This window comes from Erythrolamprus reginae, chromosome 9 (genome assembly GCF_031021105.1).
Source record: "Erythrolamprus reginae isolate rEryReg1 chromosome 9, rEryReg1.hap1, whole genome shotgun sequence".
Classification (NCBI taxonomy): domain Eukaryota; kingdom Metazoa; phylum Chordata; class Lepidosauria; order Squamata; family Dipsadidae; genus Erythrolamprus; species Erythrolamprus reginae.
The window spans coordinates 25,776,361-25,801,201 of NC_091958.1; the positions used below are offsets into that span (position 1 = coordinate 25,776,361).

At 45.4% G+C, this 24,841-nt stretch overlaps 1 protein-coding gene across 10 annotated transcripts in view; it reads left to right on the plus strand.

Annotated features, from left to right (window-relative positions):
* The window catches only part of HYDIN (HYDIN axonemal central pair apparatus protein), a 164,195-nt gene that overhangs the window by 48,330 nt on the left and 91,024 nt on the right, over window positions 1-24,841 (plus strand). For all 10 annotated transcript variants that reach the window (XM_070760601.1, XM_070760604.1, XM_070760603.1 and 7 more), the window contains 13 exons: window positions 27-340; window positions 1,319-1,432; window positions 4,544-4,652; window positions 6,289-6,405; window positions 7,491-7,700; window positions 8,734-8,871; window positions 10,895-11,072; window positions 11,502-11,629; window positions 11,877-12,010; window positions 13,325-13,461; window positions 14,142-14,269; window positions 16,143-16,334; window positions 17,035-17,181. In XM_070760601.1, coding sequence (XP_070616702.1) covers window positions 27-340; window positions 1,319-1,432; window positions 4,544-4,652; window positions 6,289-6,405; window positions 7,491-7,700; window positions 8,734-8,871; window positions 10,895-11,072; window positions 11,502-11,629; window positions 11,877-12,010; window positions 13,325-13,461; window positions 14,142-14,269; window positions 16,143-16,334; window positions 17,035-17,181 — 2,046 coding nt within the window. The remainder of the gene's footprint in view (window positions 1-26; window positions 341-1,318; window positions 1,433-4,543; window positions 4,653-6,288; window positions 6,406-7,490; window positions 7,701-8,733; window positions 8,872-10,894; window positions 11,073-11,501; window positions 11,630-11,876; window positions 12,011-13,324; window positions 13,462-14,141; window positions 14,270-16,142; window positions 16,335-17,034; window positions 17,182-24,841) is intronic.

The window sequence follows — 24,841 nt, forward strand, 5'->3', positions numbered from 1 at the left end:
GATATTTAACTTTGATTCCAATTCAGCCTATAAAGATGGACATTGGAGGGATACATCATCTTTCAATCAGGTTTAACCCCGTTTATAGAGATGACCTGTGTAGTCGAGTATCGGAAGAGGTTCTCGTTTTGCGTTACTTGGAACATCCCCATGTGGACTATATTGATCTCCGGGGAGAAGTGCATTTTCCAAACCTCCACTTCCAAACAATGGATCTCAATTTTGGCTGCATCTTGAATGACACCGAAGTTATCCGTGACATCAGTATGAGCAACTGCAGTCCCCTTCTTATCAAATATCGCTGGTCCTTCCTGACAGATCACCGCGAGTCCTTTATCAGGTACCAGCCTTCACATACTCTAGAAGTTTGCCTGATTTCTAGTTATTCATAGAACACAATTCATTGTGTATTAAAGAATTCATTTTCAAAAGCTGGTTTTTAACTTCTGATTAAGAAAAGTATTTTAGCAGAGGCTCTAAAAGATCTAGTTTTGAGCATTCAGATCCTACAAGTAGCACGTTTCTTATGTCTATGAGTTTGCAGCAGTTTTCATAGTATTTTTTTTTCTTTTTAGTACAGGTAATTCTCAGTTAGAGTCCACAGTGGAGATCAGCAACTTGATCAAAGTGGGCATTAAGTGAAAAAAAATTGACACGAATGCATCTGTGTTTATGGTTTTAATGCAAATTTCTTTTGCTTGAAATCATCAGACAGATATAACCCCCAACAGTCTGATGAGTCCAAATGGCAGGGAAGCTTTCCAGAATGTGGCTCATGAGGAAGCTGGATAAAATGTTGGGGGTTAGGGGATGATCCGGTAATGAGTTCCACGCTTCGATAACCCGATTACTAAAGTCATATTTTTTACAATCAAGTTTGGAGCGGTTAATATTAAGTTTAAATCTGTTGTGTGCTCTTGTGTTGTTGTGGTTGAAGCTGAAGTAGTCGCCGACCGGCAGGACGTTGCAGCATATGATCTTGTGGGCAATACTTAGATCTTGTTTAAGGCGTCTTAGTTCTAGGCTTTCTAGGCCCAGGATTGAAAGTCAGTCTCGTAGGGTGTTCTGTTTTGAGTGGAGGAGTGAAGGGCTCTTCTGGTGAAGTATCTTTGGACATTTTCAAGGGTGTTGATGTCTGAGATGCGATATGGGTTCCAAACGGATGAGCCGTATTCGAGGATGGGTCTGGCAAAAGTTTTGTAAGCTCTGGCAAGTAGTGTGAGATTGCCAGAGCAGAAGCTACGTAGGATTAGGTCTACAACTCTTGAATCAGGGGGAGATCCAGATTGGCCCTCATAAAGCCTCCTGTGTTTCTCAGGTTCAGCTCTGAAAAAATTGGACCTCTTCATGCCGAGAAAGGGACAGAAGAGCAGGAGATCCTGAAGCCGCCACAAAGCCCCTCAAACGGCAAGATTCCCAACAATTCCATCAGGTTTGTATGTGACAAATTCACCAGAGGCCAAGAAGGTGGCCTTGCTATAAGGCAGTGTTTCGCAACCTTGGCCACTTGAAGATATTTGGACTTCAACTCCCAGAATTCCCCAGCCAGCGAATGCTGGCTGGGGAATTCTGGGAGTTGAAGTCCAGATATCTTCAAGTGGCCAAGGTTGCGAAACACTGGTATAAGGAATAACTTTGTGCCTCTCCAGCAGGCCCTCTGCAGAAAGGGCTTGGCAAAGGGGAAAGGCCAAGAGGGCAGGGTGGGCATGTGCCAACAGACTCAGGAAGCCCCAGGATGAGGGACAAAGCTGCTTTAAATGCTGCCTGTGTCCCTCAGGAGCTAACCTATTTTGTTTTTTCATAATCTAAATCACTAATTTCATATTTGGCCACAGTAATATGGAAGCAGAACCTGGCTATGGCCGAGTGTTTCTCCCTTTCTGTGCAAAGGGATGCTTCTGCCAGTGTGGATAAAAATAGTCTCAGGCAGGCGCTCTTGCCAGGGAGCTTGCAACAGAGCAGAGAGGCAGCTCTGCCCAAACCCAGCGCCTTCAGCTTGTGATCCCTTCTGACATTTCGGTTGCAGGCTCAGCCTTAGCTCTTTTTAATGTGAGAAGTGTAAGGCTAGGTCACTAAAGACATTGTTTTGTACAAATAGATATACTGATGTGGCCCACTATGCGCAGTGACCTTTCTTGCTAGAGTTATATTTCTCTTTGTTTTAGTCCAAAGATAAACATTAAAAACAAGCTGACACTATACATAGGCATTTGTTTATATTATAACTGGAAATGAATTGAAACAGTACTTATTCACACATATAGATTCTGAATTTGTGCTGAAATTCTATCAAGAACCTTCTATGAGAAAAGTTATTTTTGGCAGGAAATATCCTCCTAGCACATGTTCCTTTTTAAACTATGCCATGCGGTTCTTTTTAAATGAAGTTTCTTTTTAAAGAAGCAATAGATGGAAACTAATCAAAGAGCAAATCTACCTAGAACTAAGGAGAAATTTCCTAATAATGAATCAGCTTTCTTCCAGAATTTGTAGGATTTTTAAGAAGAGACTGGACAACCATTTTTCTGGAATGGTAGAGGATTTCCTGGCTGACCAAGGGTTGGACTAAAAGACCTCCAAGGCCCCTTCTAACTCTATTATTCTGTTAATTCTCAAAGCAGTTGCATCAGTTGGATGGCACTCTTTGGATCCTATCAACAATGCTGGGGAAAATTGATTATTTTTGTTTCCTTTAGATTATCCTTTATTTTTAAATTAGCTTACTTTTTATTTTTTATATATTTATTATTAAGTTAGCTATGATTCTTTGATGGTAAAGACCTCAGAATTGTAGGACAGGGGAGGAGCATGCAGTAATGGGCAGCCAAAATTTTTACTGCCACACTATGTGTGTGGCTTATTTTGTGGGTGTGGCTTGATGGTCATGTGACTGGGTAGGAGTGGCTTGCCGGCCATGTGATCAGGTGGGAGTGGCTTGAACGATCATCATAGTTCAAGTGAACTGTTAAATCCTCGACTTATAATCTTACCAGTGTCGCTCACTGGGGTGACAATTTGCTTCACGTTTCCCGCGCTCTCCTTCCTGGATCATCCCCCCGCCTCAGGCTGGGTAGGTATGTGAACGGGTGCTGCCAGAAGCATAAATGCTGCCAGCGCTGCTTCCACCCACGCCTTCTGCTTGCATCTCAGGTGGGAGGTGGCCGCATGAGGGGAGCCGGGCGGGAGAGAGGGAAGCTCATCCGAGGCCAGGAAGGAAGAAAGAGGAAAAAAGCAAGGAGCGTAGACACAGCAGCAGGGACAAAAAGGAGAGCCGAGCCGAGACCAGTAATCCAGGAAGTGATAGCTGCCAATCAGCTGGAGCTGCACATGCATCTTCATTTCCACTGGTGGAACTGCGTTCCATCCCGTCCTGCCTGCTGCCCACCCCTCGGTGGAGGTATTGGTGCAGTTGCAGGCCGACGTTCTTGACATGTTCAGGGCCTGCAATCTCTAGGACAAAATTTGGGCACAAGTGGGTATGTGTGGCTGAAGTGAATTTCTACCAACTCACAGCCATTCCATTCACCCCACACCGTTTCCTGCACTGCTCAACACTTTAAAACCAAAACCAAATACTAAGACACAATTCATGTGGTGATGAAAATTATTCAGTTGGATCCAGTTGTTGCATTTGATTGTGTGAAATGGCATCAGTTGATCAAAAAAGCAGCCTCTGCATCACAAACACTGGGATGAGGAAGTGTTTATTTTTAGTTTATTGCATTTTTAAAGAGTTTATTGTTTTTAGAAATTATAGAGCAGATTTATAAATTCAGTAATTAAATTAAACTAAACATTACCTATGAGCCTATGGGCTAAAAAATACTTTCCATTAAAAATTTCTATCAGTAGAAGGTTCCCAGAGAGATAGGGGGAAAAGGGAGGGGTGATTGCTGGTAAGGAACTGATTCTTTGATATTGTATGAGCAACAATCCCTTAGAAGTGGGCAAGGGAAACCTTTAACTTAATGCTGGCATTTAATATTTTAAACTGGAGCAAGTATTCTAATGTATATTTATTATATTTTTATATAATGTACAATTATATATAATATATTTATACTATTAGTTAATTTCAATAAATAATGGAAATATATAGATGTCATTATTGGCATTACGAAAGCTTAATGCTTCTTCTTAATGCTTCTTCTATACTCCCAACTGTTTTGAGCAATACTGTATACCATATTTTGGAGTATAAGACGCACCCCCCAAAAGAGGATGGAAATGTTGTTGCATCTAATCCATCGAATACTGTACAGCCATTTTTGGCTTCCCAAAGTCCCACCCCAAGCAAAAACGGTTACACAGAGCGTTGGGAGGTCTGCAAAGGGCTCCTGGGGGCTGGAGGAGGACAAGAACGCTTCTATTTTTGCAAAAAAACGGGTGAGAAACAGAGTGTTCCTTCCTGAGGGCTGGGGAAGGGCAAAATCTTTTTTTCTTACTTATCTCTTCAAAATAGTGATACGACTTATACACCGGTGTATCTTATAGTCTGAAAAATACAGTACTTTATATTTCTCTCCTATTAAATTACCTCTAGAAAAACAGATGGAGAAGAAAGTACCAGCTGTGAAAGTGGAGAAGATATTTTTGTTAAAGAACATGTTAATGAATCTATGAATGATGTACAGATTATGCCTGAAATACAGGTAATGGCACAGGCAAATTTTCTGTGGGTCAAAGTCTGCTTCCTCTTCTATTCACAGTAGGTAGGTAGATGACCACCAGAAGATGTAACCATTGGTAGCATTTCTTGAAATGCAGGAGGAAACTCTGGTGTGCTCTTTGGAGCAACGGTTTGTTTTTCCAGATAGGAAAACCACAAAACACACACATACACACAACCAACCAACCATCCCAGGTGCTCTTTTGCCTCCCAGTTGCAGCAAAGGCCTGAATTCCAGATGTAAAGCAGCAATATCAGCCCTCCATCCCCCACTTCAAAATCTAGGCTTTAATAACTCCACCTGTCGCTCGCCATGCCTTCTGCTTCCCATGTCTGCTGTTTGCACTTTGGCATTTATCCTCCTTAATTTGAGGTACAGCAGTTGGGGCTGTGGAACGTAGATATTCTGCTCCAGCCCATGCTACGACTGAGATATGGGACTGAATGGTTTTTAAAACATGGGTTTTTAAGAGGCGTTTAAATTGGATATTGGTATCTTTAATGGGTTTTAGGTTTTGAATTGGTCTAGTTTTAACTTCGATTTCTAATATGTTATGTCTGTGTGTATATTCTTATGTTGTAAGCCGCCCTGAGTCTCCGGAGAAGGGCGGCCTAGAAATCGAAATAATAAATAAAATAAATAAATTTCATAGGCCAGAGTCCTGTCGGTGGAGACTACGGGACATGGCAAGGGCCAGTCAGCTTTCTAGAGGCCTGCCAGAACTGGTTTCACTCGGCTCTTCTATCCTGCCTTGTTCGCCTGTTTATTGACATAGCTTTGCACTTTCCTGCATCTCTGGCATTGGAGGGGGAAAGCCTCAGTGCTCACTGGGGGGGTGGGAGAGGTCTGTTTGGAAACTGATTCCTAAAGGTCCTACCCTTGGGAAGCCTGGTTCTCTTCAGTCAGGTCCTGTCCCGATTGCACCTCCAGTTGAGATGACTGTGAGGCCCTTTATGTGTATTTCATTTGAAGCTGCAGCTGCTGCAGAAGATGCCAACTGAGGGTGATTTGCTGCTCTGCTAAACCTTCTGCACTGGTTGCCCAGGAGCCAAATTTAGACTTTGGGGGGGGGGATTGGGGGGGGAGAAAGATAATAAACAAAAGGGATCAGAACTGATGACAGGTCATCTTCATTGATGCAGACCTACAAAATTGTTCAGATCATCAGAGTTGAGATTGCCCTGCTGTTTGGGTTGTAATGTTCACCATTCTCATCATGATTATTGTCCTTTTCCATTGGATTACTGATCAATGCATAAGCACCTTAAAGAAAGCAAATGATTATTTTAAGTGAAATTCTGTAATGACAGGAACCAGCTATTCCTGGGCAACTGTTTCTAGAAGAACAGCACATGGATGTTAGGTGACTTTTCAGTTTGAGCCCTCTATTTTCTTCTGGATGTAGTGGAATAATCCAGAAATTTAATAATCTTTACATCCTGTCCTATTTTTTGAATCATCTGCGTCTTGTCAATAATGAACTGTGGATAAATTGCATTTAGAATAGTTTTTGAAAGGCTCCAATCTGAGAAATTTTGTGAGTTAAACACATACTGTATGCAAGGGAATTTGTCTTTTCTGTGCCTGTTTCTTTTTCTGATGGACACATGTTTTCTAGTTATTTTTGAAAACATCTGAAGTAAAGCAGGAGGCTCCAGAGAAGAACCAGGCGGGAACCAAAGAAGTCCTGTGGTGTGCAGAGCCAGAGGAGCCACACTTGACAGGCGTGGAAGAGGTAAGCCCCACTGCCACTCTGCTGCCGAGGATGGGGACCCAGGACAGGGGAGGGGGGCTCTCTCAGGCAGGGCCCGTTCTTCTCCTTGGGGCTGGGTCAGGGAGCCCCCCGGACCTTTCCCAGCTGGCCAGAGGCTCTTGTTTCCTGTCCTTGGATTTCTGCTCACGATCTGAATAAGCCCAGAGACAAGGTAGGGTGTGTTACTCTTGCATTAAAAAATGTAGAAGTTCATTAGGAGTTGTTGAGCTTTGCTCAGAAAGAATCAAAATATGCGGGCGAAAAAACATTCTGGAGTTGAACCCTGTTCTGTGCTGGGATCCAGAATGTTCTTACCCAGTGTCATTTCTGATTTTCCTGTCAATATTTATTATGGTCTTTTTCTCATTTATTCATTTCTACAAGGTCTATGTTTTTTATTATTTTCTTACTTCAGGGTTTTCATGAATTTCCAGTACAGGATACCTCTCAAAGCCCTTCAGCCAAATACATTGCTGCAAGTTCTTGTAAGGGCTGAAGTATCCCAGAAAACTATATAGTCCAAGAAACAAATTCCACCTCATTTTTATTTATTTATTTATTTATTATTTAGATTTGTATGCCACCCCTCTCCTTCCTTTGCAGTCTTCTCCCAGTCGATGAGAAGAGCACCTTTGAGGCTAATGAGGATAATGTAGAGAAGCTAAGTTCACAGGCTTAATGAGAAATGTTGCTTTCAGACATTTAGCATTACTTTTACAGTAGCATAATTGCCTTGAAGACTGGGAAAATTGCATTATCGGTAGAGTAATTGTAGCTTGAGGTTAACCTGGCTCTTGGTGCTCCCTGGGTTTGAAAAGTCTGAAGAAAAACCATTAAACTCAGAGAGCACCAAGAACCACACAAACTGCATTATTCTTGCCAGGGCCTATTGATCTGGGCTTCCCTGTTAGTACCATCTCGCAGTAGGGGGAAAAATGCTTTGTGCCTTGGTTTTGTTTTCTTCACTGCCCAAACAGCAATAAGTTAGGAGAGAAGGGGAGGACTTTTGGACAGCAGAGCTAGCAGTCATGGGGCACATTGTGACTCTTCCTTCCTTGCTCAATCAGGTTTTTGACATCCTGCCACTATATGGAACATTGCAGCCAAATGAGAGCCAGCAAATGTCATTTACTTTCTACGGCCATGCCAACATTGTTGCTTGTGTCAAAGCACTCTGTGAAGTAGAGGGAGGCCCCACCTATGAAATTCTGCTGCGTGGTGAAGCCTCGCTTGTTCACTATGTGTTCAACCAAGAGGAAATTGATTATGGGCTCCAGGTAGGTCTAATATACCATTTGTTTATAGAACACACACACACAGAGAGAGAGAGAGAGAGAGAGAGAGAATGCTGTTGAGCTCTCAGTCTTCCCTTTTTCATTATACAGTACTCCTTTTTATTGTCTAGAACAGTGGCCCCCAATGTTTTGAGCACCAGGGACCAGTTCCGTGGAGACAGTTTTTTTCACAAACCGGAGGGGGTGTGATTCCACTTGCTGCCTGCATCTTGCAGATGGGGCTTTGCTTGTTTGCATGATCTGGTTGCTGGCATGTTGGAGACTGGTGCTGGTAAATATGTTACCAGGCACAGTCTTTACATAAACACTTCAAATGAAGTCTTGTGTTTGAATGAGTCTCAGCATTTTATGAGAATTTCTGAAGGACTGGCCAGTAACATCTTAGAAAACTTTCCAGGCTGGGATGATCTGGCATCGGTCCTCCTGCTCTTAGAAATGTTTCTGACTGATGGGTGGGAATATCCAATTGGATCTGATTCTAGTGTGCTTACTAGAGCGTCTGCCGGGATGTTCCAACTCTACCTGCAGCTCAACCCAGCCAGAAGGAGGTGTGGAGAAAAAGGTCTCAGAAGGGATTCTCCCTAATTTTCAGTGAAGGACAGAAGGAGACTATCTGTGAATATAAAGAAATGCCAGAACTTGCATATAAATATAAAAACATGTATATATGTTACCAAACTAAATAAAATGCTATCCAGAGGTGAAATTGAAACAGTTTGGTTAGTGAATGAGTTGATGCTACTTAAAACTTTGGTCACATTTCTTGAAATTATGCTGTTTGAATATCATTGCAGAGCAAAATTTTCATCACTTTGGGTCTCCTATTCAATCCATGGGTCAAGTCACTTATGCATGTAGGCCCATTGAATGTTTCTAACACTGAATCATGGTGTATGTCTAGTAGAAGAAGTCCCTCCCAGCTTGCCTGGTGAAGAGTTGTGAGGGAATCAAGAAGGGGGATTCAGCCCAAACACAGGCGCCGTTTCACAATATAATTTCCCCTTTCTCTCCTAAGCCCTTCGATCAGATTTGCATGGCTGAGATCATCCTGAAAAACGAAGGAAAAGTTGGATTTGAATACTCTGTGCTTGATGCCATCCAGGCCTCAGCTGACAACCCACCCCCGGGTGTGCCACTGATTCTACCTGCCACTGTAAGTAATATTGAAGGAGACTAACCGGGGTGGGTAGGTTTCCAGATTAATTTCTTGGTGACTTTGGAATGCTGATCTATACAAAAAAGTATAGAAAGCAAACAGATTCTTGCAAATAAACCACCAGAATCCAGAGGCCCTATGCCAGTGATGGCGAACCTTTTTTGGTTCGTGTTTAGTGTTGGGCGAACCCAACAAAGTTCGGGTTCGGGTTCGGCACCCGAATTTTTAAAAACTTTCGGTTTTGGCACCCAAACCCAAACTTTTGCTGAACTTTTGAAGCGCCGCCGCCCAGCTGTCACCTTTCGGAACAGTCGGGGCGCTTCTGGGCGCTCTCCCGAACCCGAACTTTTGCCGAATTTCCGGGTTCGGCATTCGGGAGACCGCCAAGAAGCACCCCGGCTGTTTCTCAAGATGACAGCTGGGCGGCGGCGCTTCCCAGAACAGCCGGGGAGCTGTCGGCCAGTCGGGAGGCGCAAAAGGAGGTGGGGAATCCCGCGAGGGTATTCCAGGGGCAGAGCTTTGACGTCACTGAGACATCCTTCATGGAGTCCCCGTTTCAGCCAGCCAGGAAGGACGTCTCAGTGAGGTCAAAGCTCCGCCCCTGGAATCTCCTCGTGGGATTCCCCACCTCCTCCTGACTGGACTGGCCGACAGCTCCCCAGATGTTCTGGGAAGCACCGCCGCCCAGCTGTCACCTTCAGAAACAGCCAGGGCGCTTCTTGGCGGTCTCCTGAACGCCGAACCTGGAAGTTTGGCAAAAGTTTGGGTTCGGGAGAGTGTCAGAAAGCGCCCCGGCTGTTTCAGAAGGTGACAGCAGGGCGGCGGCAATTCCTGGCGCTCACCCGAACCTGAACTTTTGCTGAACTTTTGCAAAAATTCAGGTTCGGATCCTGTATACCAAACCGCGCAAAGTTCGGTACGAACCTGAACTTTGCAGGTTCGGTTTGCCCAACACTATTCACGTTCCAAAAGGTGTGTGTGTGGAATGAGTTATGAGAAGAGATTCTCGCGTGGAACCTTATAAGAGGTGAAAAAGTACTAAATTTGTACTTGTTACGATGAAGATTGGGAATTACTTCTTTAAATATTTCTTTCCTCCTTTTCTTATTTCTTCCTTTTTCTACTTTCCTTTGTTTTGCACTTTTTATTTTCTTCTATTTCTCTCTGAGTTTAATTTACATTGTCTTTTACTATTGTTATTAACATTTTAAATAAAAAATAGTTTTCAAAGAAGTTGCAATCACATGACAACCTTGATTAATGACCTAGTTGTTAACAATGTCAGTGGAGATGCCAGAATGGCCAACATTGAGTGGTGCAGTCACTTGAATTTGTACTTTGCAGTCGTGACACTTAGTGAAGTGGAAGTTCTCGATTTTTGCTCAGTAGTTTTTACTAGAAAATAGGTATGAAATGTCTTATAGTATATTAAATTTCAATTTGCGTTAAATAGATTTATATGATGTTTCTGACAATGCTATTCAAGATATATTAATTACCTGCTGGTATAAATATTGTTTACAATATTTTATTATAAACTTATAAAACCTATCTATAGAGGTTTTTTTTTAACATTTTAAAATATTAAAGCTTATCTTTACCTATCAGGAAACAGGTTTGGGTTGGATAGCTAAAACCTTTTAAACAGAAAACAGATTCAAAATTATATTGACTCTCAGAGAACTGGCTCTCCTCTTTTGCTGCCATTTGCAGAATTGATGGGCATTCTCATCATTCTGAGTCGGTGGTTCCTACCATATTTGATACCTTTGCAAGTTAATGACGAACCGTCGCTGTACTCTGGGTATCCTTGGGAGCTGTGAAAGCCAAGGAAAGATTGCTAGGTGTTCTGTGCAAAGGTTGAAGAGTTTCATCGCCCCTCTCTGAGGACTCGGAGCCGCTCCGAGTCCTTGGAGAGGGGCAGCATACAAATCTAATAAATTATTATTATTATTATTATTGTTATTATTATTATTATTATTATTATCATCATCATCTTTCTGATTTTTCCAACTTCTAGAATTATATTGACTCAGGAAAAGAGCAAATATTGAAGGTCTATTACTTACCAGGAATTCCAGAGCTCTTTCAGAGAACCTTCCAAATACAGGTGGCACACCTGGAACCAGATAGTATCACTCTGAAAGGACAGGGCATTTTCCCTAGAATTTGCTTGGATCTGCCCAGAAATATTCACGGTAAGAGTACTTTGTCTTCCCATGAAATTAATAGAGCAATTCCTTCACAAATATTCACCAACATTTGTGTGGTTAAAATGTGAAAATTAAAATCAGCATCAATAAATAATTAACCATCAAAAAGCTTGTGAAAAGAGGTTCCGTCTCTATTTTCTATGTTCCCACTACTATATATTGAAAAATAGGGGGAGGAATAGCCCACTTTCTTTAGAAAGTATTTTAAAGCATCGGAGCTCAATATCTTCAGGATACAACCATGGGCTGCTCAACCATCCAAATGGAAAGCAGCAAAAGAGCCAAATTAGACTGTTGGTATTGTTAAATGCATCCTGAAAGGTAGAGTCCAGAACATGGAAGCCATTGAAAAGAGCACCTCCCTTCCACGTGCATTTCTCAGCTCAGAATGCCTGGCCTTCCTGCTTTACATAGGAAATGAGCGGTACAGTATCATCCTCAAAGAAGTGAAGCAGCGACTAGAACAGGAAACACAGAAAGATTTCAGCAGTAATTCCGAGGCATTGGCCAACGAACCACCCACGGAAGAATCTTTCACCATGGTAAGCAGAACAGCTCTCCCGTCTGACTGGTCGGCTGGCCTGGGTGGAGGCACTCAGGTGGAATTGAGCCCCTGAGGACCAACCCCTCTTCTGCTTGACAAAAGCATGGAATCAGGGAGTGAAACCAAAGGCCGATGCTTTGGGGGCTGGGGCTGCATCCTGATCTGCTTGAGGTCAGGATGCAAGAGTAGAAGTCCAGTGCTGTCATGGATGTGTTCAAGTTGTTGACTCTTCCTGATGTCTTTAGCTCGACACAAAACTGCAGATGGAATTGGAACGGCTGCTTGTTCAAGAGCACTCTCTGGAGCAGCAGAAGCTGCTGCCCTCTGTTTCAGCGGATGACCCAGCTGCCTGTCAGCGAGCTCGTCGGAAATTGGTCAAGTTAGTGCATATAGTTTCTTTCTGGTCCAAGAGGCTTCCAGGAGTTTTCCCAGGGAAATGCATGCTTCAAAATCAAACCTGTTCACCTGTTCTTGAAGGCCACTCTTTAGCGGGATGACACACTGTCTAGCCTGAGAAGCTAGCTGTGTTTTTTTTCCTCTAAGCTGAATGAATGCTTATGAAAGGATTTCTGTGCATGAAGAGAGGTCGAATGATGAACAGTTAAGGAACTCGGTCTCATGGCTGCCATCCCTCAAGCCAAGCTTTGCAAAGCTGACAGCCTAACATTAGCAAGGAGGGATGGCCGCAATGGGGAGGGAAGAGGGTTGGAAAGCAGGGAGGTGGGGGTGGGGGGAGGGAAACTTAAGCATGCCTGCAGAAGACGGAAGGACACCTGCTAGCCAGGGTCACTGCAAAGCAGAAAAGCCTGCGGAAACCAAAGGCCCTTTACCCAAATAAATAAATAAATAAATAAATAAATATATATAATGTTTGCTGATAACAGGGGAGGGGGAGAGGGGGCATGTCCAGGGAAAAAGGAATGTTAATTGCATTTTCTGCATGAAAAAACACCAGATTAAGCTTAATCAATTATCCTCTTGACAATGGCCCAGGAGTCTTTCTTTGCTGGGTAAATGAATGGGATCGTTGACATTAGATATGTCCAGTGAAGGGGTACCAAAATTTTTACTACCACATTGTGGGTGTGACTTAGGCAGGATGCCCTGCATTTTCTTTCAACATCTTTCAGTGCAAATTGGGTGCTCTTGGGTGGAGCTCCATTTTCGTTACTCCACTGCGCCCCCCCCCAAATCCGGGCGGTATTCCACCCCTTGATATGTCTAGCCTAGCAAGAAGGACTCGGGGTGACAGGATAGCTGTCTTTCAGTACCTGAGGGACTGTCACAGAAGAGAGGGGGTCAACCTATTCCACAAAGCACCAGAGGGCAGGACAAGGAGCACCAAGTTCTTCAGCAGGAGATCCAATCTCAAACTAGGAAGACATTGGACAAACATTTGTCTGTGATGGTATAAGGATTCCTGCCCTGGGCTGATGTTGGACTCGAAGACCTCCAAGGTTTCTTCCATCCCTCTGATTCTATGGCTTGCTGCTTAACTCCCTTTCTCTCCCTCATAAGCACAGCCTGGTCATGCTTTAATGTAGTTGCAATGAATGAATGAATGAATGAATGAATGAATGAATGAATGAATGAATGAATGAATGAATGAAATGAACTGGTGAAATTTGAGATTATGTGGAAAATATCACTCATCCTGTTTATGTGAATGTCACCCACATTATACTTTTTTTAGAGCCCAGCTACCTGAGTATATCTTAGATTTTGGCTACATAATCATGGGCACCATCAGAACTCACATCATCAAGATCACAAACACCGGCCACTTCCCAGTCTCCTTTCATGCAGATCGACGGGACTTACGGGACACAGGTACAAGAAGGGCATCATTCCATTTTTTCCCCTAGCCTATGTTGAAACAGCAAACAATGGTTTAAGGCCCAAATAATTAAAATGGAACAAAATACATTGAAACTTCTCATGATTACTGGATAAGTGTCATTTTTAAATACAGTATATTCAAAATATAGTAGCTTTGTCCATTGCTGGTTATTTCCTATGCCATGGAAATTGCAGTGAGGGAGGGAGGATCTATCAGGATCTCTTCCCAGCCTTGCTCACTTTTATCTGTGTTTGCAATGAGTCAATTTATTGTTGACTTTTTACCCCAGACCAGAAGAGGCTTCTGTTACTGTGACCAAAAATAATGCCAGGTCTAACTTGCTGATTATAACCAATAAAAATAAAATAAACAAATGGTAAGCCCTGGTTCAGTCTGTTCAATATATGTAGATGTGCACACCCAGATAGTCACTATCGCTTACAATTCCTAATGACTACGTTCACATGTCACATTAAACTACAGTCAAGCCAAAACTCTGTGCAGTGCTCAGCATGTAGGACTTGGGCTCTCTGTTTCTCACCCTCTAACCTTCTGCAGTGGGGAACCAGTAGCTCTGAGGTGTCTTGGGGATGCAATATATACAGAGTTCAACAGTGGTTTATTTTCATAAGTAGCGAGAGCTGTTTCTGTTTCTGTTATCCTGAGTCAGGTTTCAACACTGAACTGGATCGGGTGAAGAATCTACCTTCCTACGAGACAGAGACATTTGAAATATGGTTTGACCCCCAGAGTGTCGGCTGTGCCCTTGGAGAGACAGAAGTGCTGTTGCCCATCAAGGTGCTTTGAAGTTTCTTTTATACACACATGCAGACTCAAACACACCCACACACACACAGGCACACACACATACATAGTTATGCACTACTATCTTCTCTAAAAGGGGGAAAATGGACAAAACATGTCTAGACTAGGGGGTCAGGCTATGATGCATTGAGAAAGGGGCTCACCTCCACTCCCTTGAAAGCGGTGGGACCACCCTCTCTTCCAAGGAGGAAGTAGCCTTTGCTCCAACCAGGGGGTGTCAAACTCAATTTCATTGAGGGCTATCAGGGTTGTGTTTGAGGCCGGGATGGGTGTGGCCAGTTCAGTGTCACTCCTGTCCGTGACATCTGTGGGGGCCAACCTCCGTTTTCAGCTGCCATGGCCTCCTGTGTCAATGAAAACACAGCTTGGGAGGACCATGTGCTCCATTTTCACTGGCAGAGGGTTGCAGAAGGCCATGGCAGCCAAAAACAGAGCTCGGGAACCCATTTTTGCTGGCAGAAGCATCGCAGGTTGGTCCTTCACTGTTTCCAGGGTGGCCACAAGGACCAGATCTAAATACCTCATGGGTTGGATCCAGCCCTTGAGCCTTGAGTTTGACACCCCTGGCCTAAACTAATTACACACACCCTCCCACGTGGCCTTAATCAGCCAGGATCTCACACAGAAGAAATAAATATTTGCGTTTCACTACCTTTAGTTCCATGGGGCCCTTACTGCTAGTGGCCCCAGGCTGTGTATAGTCAGATTTGCTCCTGGCGATCCACCAACTGTGCTCTGGGTGTTTCTTCTCCCACTTCATATCTTCGGCTCCTCTGAAAACCAGGGGGAATTCTGGGATCCAGGAGTGAGGTGGAGGCAATTCAAGGCTATTCAAGCATGATCTAATATAATCCAGAACTCAAATGTCTTCTCATTCTCAGTAGCCTCCAGGGCTTTAGCCAACCAATCCTCAAATGATCCCAAGGCCCTTGTGTTGGGGGAGATGATGGCAGAGAATGCAGGGTTACTGTTTATACTTCAATCATCTACATTTTTGATAGTGTAATTGTAATTTGCAGGATTAGGACACCCCTTGGCAAGAGTTGCAGTGTTACCCATGAAAGGAAAAGATAGGGGATGTGATGTGAGAGCTGGGCAAGTAGAGTTGAACAGCTTATCCGATGAAGAGTTTAGATAGCCCACCTGCAGAACCAACAGCTTATCCTAACAACTGCAAGAGCAGAATGTCTTTATCTTGCCGAGTTGGCTTGGATATGTGAAACAGGCCACCCCCGCTTGGTAGGAAGGAACCTAAGGCTGCCCTGGAGTCCCACCTGCTTACAACAAGATGGAGTGGAGCAATGGTTGAGATGGCCTGCAGGCAATGGGGGCTGTCCTTCAGAGCCTGAATTGTCTGGATTATTCTCATTTCATTTTTCCAGCTCTACTCTCTAATTAGGCTCAGGGAAGGTGGTGTCCATGTGCCCCTTGGTGCATTTGATCTATGGTTATGCCAGACGTTCTGAAGGTGGGGGTAGAAGGGTCTGGGGGAGAATGGAAGTCATACACCATGCATTAGGTCTTTTTCTGCCGTCAGACTTCTATGTTTCTATGTTTCTATTACACTCAGGAGGGTTTGATGCAGGGGTGAAATTTAGAATTTTTTATTTCTTGTAAAGAGTAGAATAGAATTCTTTATTGGCCAAGTGTGAGTGGATACACAAGGAATTTGTCCTTGGTGCATAGGCTCTCACTGTACATTAAAAAAAATATACACTTGTCAAGAGTGGGGTGGGGACGGAGATTTTGCAGTATCCTTTCTCTGCCACATCCACCAAGCCTTGCCCACAGAACCGATAGGGAAGAATTTTGAATTTCATCCCTGATTTGATACAATTCACTGCAGGTTGTGGCTGGTCCCACGTTCCACATCTCTCTTCGGGCCACGGTGATCATGCCATCTCTTTGCATGTCCAGTGACAATCTGGAGTTCTCTGCTGTCCAGTGTGGGCAGTGCCAGGTGGAGACCATCCAGCTTCACAATCAGCTGCAGGTCGTATGCGAGTGGTTTGCCACAAGCAATGAACAAATGAAAAAGGTAACACAACACTGAAATAGATCTTGCTTTGCTCTTCCCTGTTTGCATTTGAAAAGCAGCTTGATCTGTAGGGTTTTGGTGTGAGATGGAAGTTGAACTGCTTGAAAGGTGCAGTTTGGGTTCTTGGTCCGAGCCCTTTTGACCTGTGTAACATTCAGGAAAATGTTTAGAAGTGAGAAACAAGATTCTTGTTTCCATATAAATTTAATCAGATAAATTTTAAAAGATTTGCCACAGAGTCTTGATTTCACAACTCCTGATTCTGTTTTTTCCCATACAAATCCTTCAGAATGCAAAACAAAGCCCTACACAATATAATGACCCTATTCTCTAGTTGGTAAGTTATTAAATCACATACTATGGACCAGGAATACACCTGTACAGTGGAGGAGACAGAGTTGAATTTTTGTTTATCTTGAAACCTCCATTAGTCTCACTTGCCTGCAGAAGAAAACCTTTTTTTATTATTATTTATTAGATTTGTATGCCGCCCCTCTCCGAAGACTTGTTCGTTTAGATGGAAACCCACCCTACTTCCAGGGACACCTTAAAGGAGTTTCTAGAAACTCAGTCAAAAGTTTGGTGTAGGCTGAGCCAATAATTCTCATTCTCCAGGGTGTGCTGTCCTTCAGAAGGATTCTTCAGAATGGCATAAAGAAGCAAGCTTTGCTCATGACTTCATTGTTTGTTGTAAACTCAGGTGGATAAGCACATGCCATTGACTTTGCGCCGGAAAATGCGTGAACACAAGATGAAGCCCCATGTCTTTGAGATGATTCCCCCATATGGCATCCTGACTCCTGGAGAGCGGCTCAACGTGCAGGTCAAATTTGCCCCAAGAGAAGAGGTACGAAATGAGGAACCTGTTTGGAGCACAACAAGTATCTGAAGTGTTGCATTGATGGCAGGCAAGGCAAAGAAAAGCAGGGCTTCATCGGACAAGTAGATTTTTAAAAAAATATATATATTTGTATTTTTTTCTTTAACATCCATAGATGCTTGGTGGACAAAGTATTGTCTGGGTCAATATATTTTACACACAGTAATAATAGTAATGTTTTTAAATACACATATAATCTTTCAATTTCTAACATTTATGTATATATACTAATTATGATCAGTAGCGGGTTGCATCTGGTATAGATGAGATCAGGGTTCCTGTAGCGGAAATTGAGATGCGCATGCATATCCATGATATTACGCTGATTTTCGGTGGGTTTTTTTTTGCTTCTGCGTGCGTTTGTGAGTTGCTCATCCAGTTCCTCCATCTTTTCCGTTGCCTCAACTCTCCCTTCACTTTCTTTAAGCATTGTTCATTCTTTTCCATCAATTATTTAATCTCTTTCAGTTCTTCTTCCACTTTACCTATACTTTCTTTTATAGCATCTGTAAGATTTGCTTGCATAGCTTGCATTGTGTTCTTCAATTCTGTAATATTGGGTTTATCTGCAGAATCTGTCACTTTGTGTGCTGGGCGCTATGTTGTTGTTGATGTATATGATGTTTTCTTCTTCTTATCCATCTTTATCAATTCTTATGTTCCAAGTATTTATAATCCAATATTGTGTTTTATTGTAATCAAATGAGCATACAAAAGACAAAAGTAATACAGTAGAACCCCGACTTACGAGACTAATTGGTTCCGGAAGGAGGCTCGTAAGTCGGAACGCTCGTATGATGAAACATTGTTTCCCATAGGAAACAATGTAAAGTCAATTAATCCGTGCAACAACAACAAAAACCGCTGCCGCCGAACGCGGAAGTTAGCGTTCAGAGACAGCTGCAAAGCGGCGCGCGTGTTTTAAAACGTAGCAGCCGGCCTGGGGGGCTAGGGGGCTTCCCCCCGAGCCCCCCAAGCCGGCTGCCACGTTTTAAAACACGCGCGCCGCTTTGCAGCTGTCTCCTGAAGCCGAACGCGGAAGTTAGCGTTCCGGCTTCAGGAGACAGCTGCGAAGCTGCGCGCGTGTTTTAAAAGGTTGCAGCCGGCCTGGGGGGCTTGCCAGCACCCCCCCCAGCCCCCCAGGCCGGCTGCAACCTTTTAAAACATGCGGGATACGAGCGCCAAGGAGCTGTCTCCTGAAGCCGAAAGCGGAAGTTAGTGTTCGGCTTCAGGAGACAGCTCCTTGGTGCTCGTATCCCGAATGTGAGCTCGGGAGGCGAACAAAAATGTCGCTCCCCTCCCAGCTCTTATCTCGAGTAGCTCGTAAGTAGAGCTGCTCGTATGTCAAGGTTCCACTGTAAAGGGAAAGCAAAAAATAGTTTAAAATAGAAACAAGGAAAAGATTAAAAAAAAAATCCAATATGTTTCAAAATAGACCCCCCCAAAAGAGGAAAAAGTAAAAAAATGGTCCAAACCCCAAGTAATCCAAACTTAAAGAAAAAGAAGCAAAAGCAAAAATGCCCCTAAAAAGAATACAGATTCCATGGAAGCATGCATAGAGGCATGCATAGAAGCATGCTTCACATCTTTGGATAAAAAAAATTACAGCACAGACAAATGGAAATTCAAATGCTCAAAATCATACTCCAATACAACAACTACTACCTCAACCACATGCACAACCATAGCAACCATTACCTCAACAATCTACCAACCATCCAAACAATACTCAGCAAAGACACCCTTGAACAGGAACAAAAACATGATAATGCTATTCTCCATTGCATCTGGAAGGAGAGTCCAATATGGGTTATTCTCAATCTTATTGGTCGAGACTGAGTTTAAAATTAACATAATATTAGGCACCGCCCCTTGCCTGCCCCCAGTGAGCTCAGTTTTAAAAACTCAGTCCATGTAACGAGACGTATGAGTTAGCTTGTAATGAAGTGAAATAAAGAAATTGTTTTAATTTGACTAACCTGTTTTTTTCTCTTCTTGTTTTTTCTATTTTTCAGATGCTGCAGAAGACAGGAGGGGTTTTCTGTCCTCCGTGGACAGCACCCCCACCAGATTCCCCCTGGAGACCTCTTCCCTCATGGAGGGTACTGTCCCACTAAGGGGTGCCAGCCTGGGGTCACTGGCCTCCGTGGCCAAACTCGGCTGAGAGCCAAAGGTGGGGGGGTCCGCCCCCCCCCCACTGGGAGGCTCGGGGACACGGAGTCCCCCGAAGACTGTTTCAATTGCCCAGCATCGAGGGAGGCTGCTATTGCCGCCAGGAAGCTGAGGCTGCAGCAGCTCATATGTTCGGCGGCCGTTTGCTAGCAGCTGGGGCGCGCAGCCGCCGCTTAAACAGTAACGCGGCAAGCTTCAAAGGACCGCCGCCCATATGTTTAGCGGCTAAGCCGCAAGCCCCTTGATGCCGCCGCCTGAGTTTGAGGGAGGAAGGCTGCGGCCCCTCCCTCCGGCCGAAGGAATCGTTCGAGCGATCGGTCATTAGGTAAAGGAGGCTGGCTACCTCCCATATGTTTGACGCCTGCCTGGAGCGCTAAGGGAATGCGGAAGCATGATCCCTTTTTTCTACTCGAGGGCTGGCGGTGGGGCTGAGGGGCAACAGCACTCTCCCTTCAAGGCCCATATTAATGAGGGCAGTACACCGCGCCCGCCATTTTTGGCGGTTGGCGGGAAGCCCCTCCCCCCTCTTGTATTTTGCCTCGGTAACCGCTCAAAAGGGCGCGAGGAATGGCTGGCAGGGCAGGAACGCACATGCGCACTCCACTGACAGCCCGGGGAGCCATTTTCAGGATCGGTTAATCAGTGAAAAACAGAGCTACTTGTCAGTTCCGTTCCTCTTTTCACAGACATTGCTTAACTGTGAGTATTATGGAGACAAATACCAATGGAGAACAAAGTCTCCCTCCTACCCCGGTGCCCAAGCCCAAGGGAAGATAAAGGCCAAGTCCTCACAGTCATCTTCCTCAGCCATCAAGGAGGCCGAGAGGCGGATCCAAGCCCTTGAACAGAAGTTGGAGGCAGCCCTTAATACTGTTCCTTTGGCCAGGGCTGCACCATCGTTGGGTCTTGGGCAGGCTACCATAACCATCCCAAGAGAAGCCAGAACTGAGATTGATTGGTCTCCAGACCACCAAGTATTGCCTCTGCTACATGCTCCTCGAAGTAGGCCAGGCTCAGCGGGCCAGGAGAGATCAGTGTGGGGAGGCTCCCCTCAGCCCAAAGTGATTCCAGCAGCTACCTTCACTCCTACAGCTGCGGGACTCAGGGCTCAGCCTGATACGTGGCAGAATATGTCACCAGCCATTCAGGAATTAATCACTAATGCCTATTCACAGGGCATAGCAGTTGGAGCCCAACAAGGGCTTCAGCAGCCAAAGCAAGCCACAAGCCGGGATCTCTGGTCTGCACCGCCCCTTTCGGGTTTAGGATCTGTGACTGAAGAGCCAGTGTTAATGGAGGATAGTGACAAGGACTATGATATGTCAGAGGATGAAACCCCTCCAGAACAGCCGCTGGTAGCGGGTTTGTTTAAACAATCCTCGTTCAGGACACTATTATTTAAGGCAAAACAGACAATGGAGTTGAAGGATCCGGCTCAACCTTCCCAAACCATACCATCCAGATCCTCTACTCTGTTGAAGGAACCTAAGCCTGAAACAGACCATGTCCCGGCATCTGAGATCTTTGTACAAAGCATTAAAAGACCGTGGCAATATCCGGCGGCAGCCCAGGGACCATCAGTGGTAGAAAGAAAATTCTACACGTTTGATGATGAAGTGGAGGCCCTGCTTCAGTTCCCCCCTATAGACCAGCCGGTTGTAACTCTGGTTTCCAACGCTCTGGTTCCTGCCGAGATGGGAGACAATTTGAAGCCAGAGGACAAGAAGGCTGAGGTACTTCTGAGGAAGACACATATGATGGCCGGATGGGGGTTCCGCGCAGCAGCGGCTGCATCTTTTTTTAACAGAGCCTCCATAGTATGGATTGAGGATATGCTGTCTCGCCTGGGGCCAGAGGAGGGGAGAATGCGCCAGGATCTTAGCAAGTTGTTGGCAGCGGCGGAATTTTCAGCCGATGCCACCTTACATGCTGCCAAATTCGCGGGCAGAGGGATGTCCGCCACCCTTGCATCGCATCGACTGCTGTGGCTGCGCAGCTGGCAAGCAGACACTAAATCAAAATGGCGTCTGGCCTCATCGCCTTTCCAGGGGTCTCAACTATTTGGAGACATATTGGAAAAAGTCCTCATAGAGGACAAGGACAAACGGAAGATACTTCCCAGGTCCAAGAGGGGACAAGATCGCCGCCAGAATCCTTACAATCGGCGCCAGTCCTTTCGCTGGGACACCTCACGGTCAAGCCAGACGTTTAGGCCCTTCTCTCAAGGCAATTTCAACCAAAATGCCTACAGGAATGACCGAGCGCCCTTTCAAGACAGGACAAGAGGATATCAACCTACTAGGCGCCCATTTCGTGGTTCCAACCAGAGGGGTTTTAAACGCCCCAAATGACTTTCCCATGACACAGCCAGTAGAAGGGAAACTCCACCTTTACAGTACCTCCTGGCGTGCCACATCCTCAGACAAATGGGCACTATCTACAGTGACACAGGGACTGCGGTTGGAGTTCATTCAGCCCCCACCCAACCGATTCCTGCACTGCCCAAGACCACGGAACCCCATCAAAAGGAAGGAACTACACCAAGAAATAAGCCACCTACTGGAGATCCAGGCCATAGAGCCTGTGCCCAAACACGCAGAGGGCACGGGATTTTATTCTATGGTGTTCACAGTCCCCAAGACATCGGGGGGGTGTCGCTTAATTCTGAATCTGAAACAGTTGAATCTATACATTCTTTACCGGAGATTCAGGATGCACACTCTGCATACCATCCTAGCGGCAGTGCGCCCGCGGGACTTCCTTACCTCCTTGGACCTGAAGGAGGCTTATCTGCACGTGCCGATCTTCCCACCACATCGCAAGTATCTACGATTCTGTGTAGAGGGGACAAATTATCAGTACCGGGCCATGCCATTCGGCCTGTCATCGGCCCCTCGCACCTTCACGAAGTTGCTGGATGTGCTTACCGCACATCTGCGCGCGCAGTCTGTCCGCCTGATGGCATACTTGGACGATATAATCATTTTGTCCAAGTCCCAGGCAGGGGCACACCAAGACCTCCACCTTACGAGGAAGATTCTGGAAGAACACGGCTTTACAATCAATCTCCCCAAGAGCCAACTGGAACCATCTACAAGGCTCCTACATCTGGGCTCGATAATAGACACAACTACGAGCATAGTGTCACTTTCACCGGACAGGCAGGACAACATCATAGCCTTGATAACCTCCATCCAGAGACAACAGAAGGTCTCCCTAGCCTCATTGTCCAGGCTGCTGGGGACCATGGTCTCGTGTATAGGAATCGTGCCTTGGGCCAGACATCACATCCGCCCGTTGCAAGGGTTCCTGCTTCCGGCCCAGAGAGCAAAACTGGGCCAGTCAAGCAAGAAAATCAGGCTCCCACAGGGGGTCAGGACGTCTTTGGCCTGGTGGGCTTCGTCAGCCCTGTTTCAGGGGTGTTCGTTCCAGACCCACGATCAGGTCGTCATGACTACAGACGCTAGCTTGTCGGGTTGGGGCACGCACATAGACCTCCAGGTGGCACAAGGACTTTGGACCAAGGAGGACCTCAGCCTGGTAAACATCAACCTTCTGGAGCTCCGGGCTGTGTTCTTAGCGCTCCAACACTTTACACCTTTGGTTCAGGGGAAACACGTGCTTGTCTTAACGGACAATGTGGCAATGAAGGCCTACCTCAACCACCAGGGAGGCACGAGATCACCGTGCCTCATGAGGGAGGCCATGGCTCTTTTCAGTTGGGCCGAATACAACTTGGCTTCTCTCTCTGCGGAGCACATAGCAGGCGTCAACAATGTCCAGGCCGATTGGCTGAGCCGAACCACCTTGGACCCCACGGAGTGGAGACTGGATCCACAGTTGTTCCACAAGATCACGCTTCGATTTGGGACTCCGCTGGTGGACTTGTTCGCCTCTCACACCAATACACAGCTCCCCAGGTTCTATTCTCGGTTCCATTCACCCACGGCGGAGAAAGTCAACGCCCTGAGGTCGAGCTGGCCACGCGGCCTCTTATACGCCTTCCCTCCAACGAATTTGATTCAAAGAGTAATAGACAAAATTCTACTGGAGGAGGCGGAAGTGTTGCTTGTTGCACCACATTGGCCACGCCGCCTGTGGTTCTCGGACTTAATAGCTCTGTCAATCTCCCCACCTTGGAGGATTTCGGACAAGATAATCGCACTCAGCCAAGGGTCAGTCTATCACCCAGACCCACAATGGTTTCAATTAGCTGTTTGGCATTTGAAAGGAACAAGCTGAGAGAGCAATCTTTACCAGACAGTATCATTGCCACAATGCAGGCTGCCCGCCGGCCATCCACGTCCAGGATTTATCAGGCAACGTGGTCGGCCTTTTGTAAGTTCTGCAACGGAAAGGATATGGAACCGGAGAGGGCTCAAATAATTGCTGTGCTAGAATTTTTGCAATTGGGCCTTGAAAAAGGACTAACTCCCAGCACACTGAGGAGGCAGGTGGCGGCATTGGCAACTGTTATTCGGTTACCAGAATACCGCTCTTTGGCTATTCACCCTTGGATACGTGACTTTCTCAAGGGTGCTATGAACAAACACCCTCCAATACTGCATAGATTCCCAACGTGGGACTTGTCCCTTGTGTTGAAGGCTCTGACTGGTCCTCCCTTTGAGCCTTTGAGATCCATCCAGCTCAAATTTCTCTCCATCAAGACAGCCTTTCTAGTGGCTATTACATCGGCCAGACGTGTATCGGATTTGTCTGCGTTATCCATCAGACCAGACCTTAAACACATCTGCCCACGCACTGAACAAAGGATGACCTTGAGAATCTAGAAGGAATTTGTGATGGCTACATCTGTACATCCAGTGTAGGGCTGCTCTTCTTACCTCCTACTGGAGCTCCCTCGGGGGTCATTGTGGGTGTGCACATGCCCCTCGGTCATGCACGCCCCTGTCAGCATGTGCAGCAAGCCAATTCTTGTGCAAGGACACATGCGAGCGAGATTTCGGCTATTTTTGCCGATATTTTTGCTTCCGCGCATGCACAGAAGCAAAGAAAGTTGATGGAAATAGCTGAAATCTCGCTCTCTCGCGTGCTTCCTCATGTAAGATTTGGCTTGCTGCACATGTGCAGAAACCAAATCACACACGGGAGCCTGTTTTCATACCAGAGCTGCACACCTGGGCGCACCATCTACATCCCTCATGCAATAGCCCCTCCCAAGTTTCCACAGCAGGAATACATTCTAAAGCATAACATGTGGCAGGCCAAAGTTTCCAAGTCAACAATCGCTTCGGCCAGACAGTTTGTCTTTCACTATTTCCTTTGTTTTCTTTATTTTTTTATATCATCACTTACTAATCCTCACTGTCAAAGTCATTTCCCACTGTGTTCGAGTATAATATCTTCTTTCACCAATTAATAGCACCTCCGATCAAGGTTCCAGCATTAAACAATTGAGGGGGGGGGAAACCCAAGATATCTTTTTATATAATTA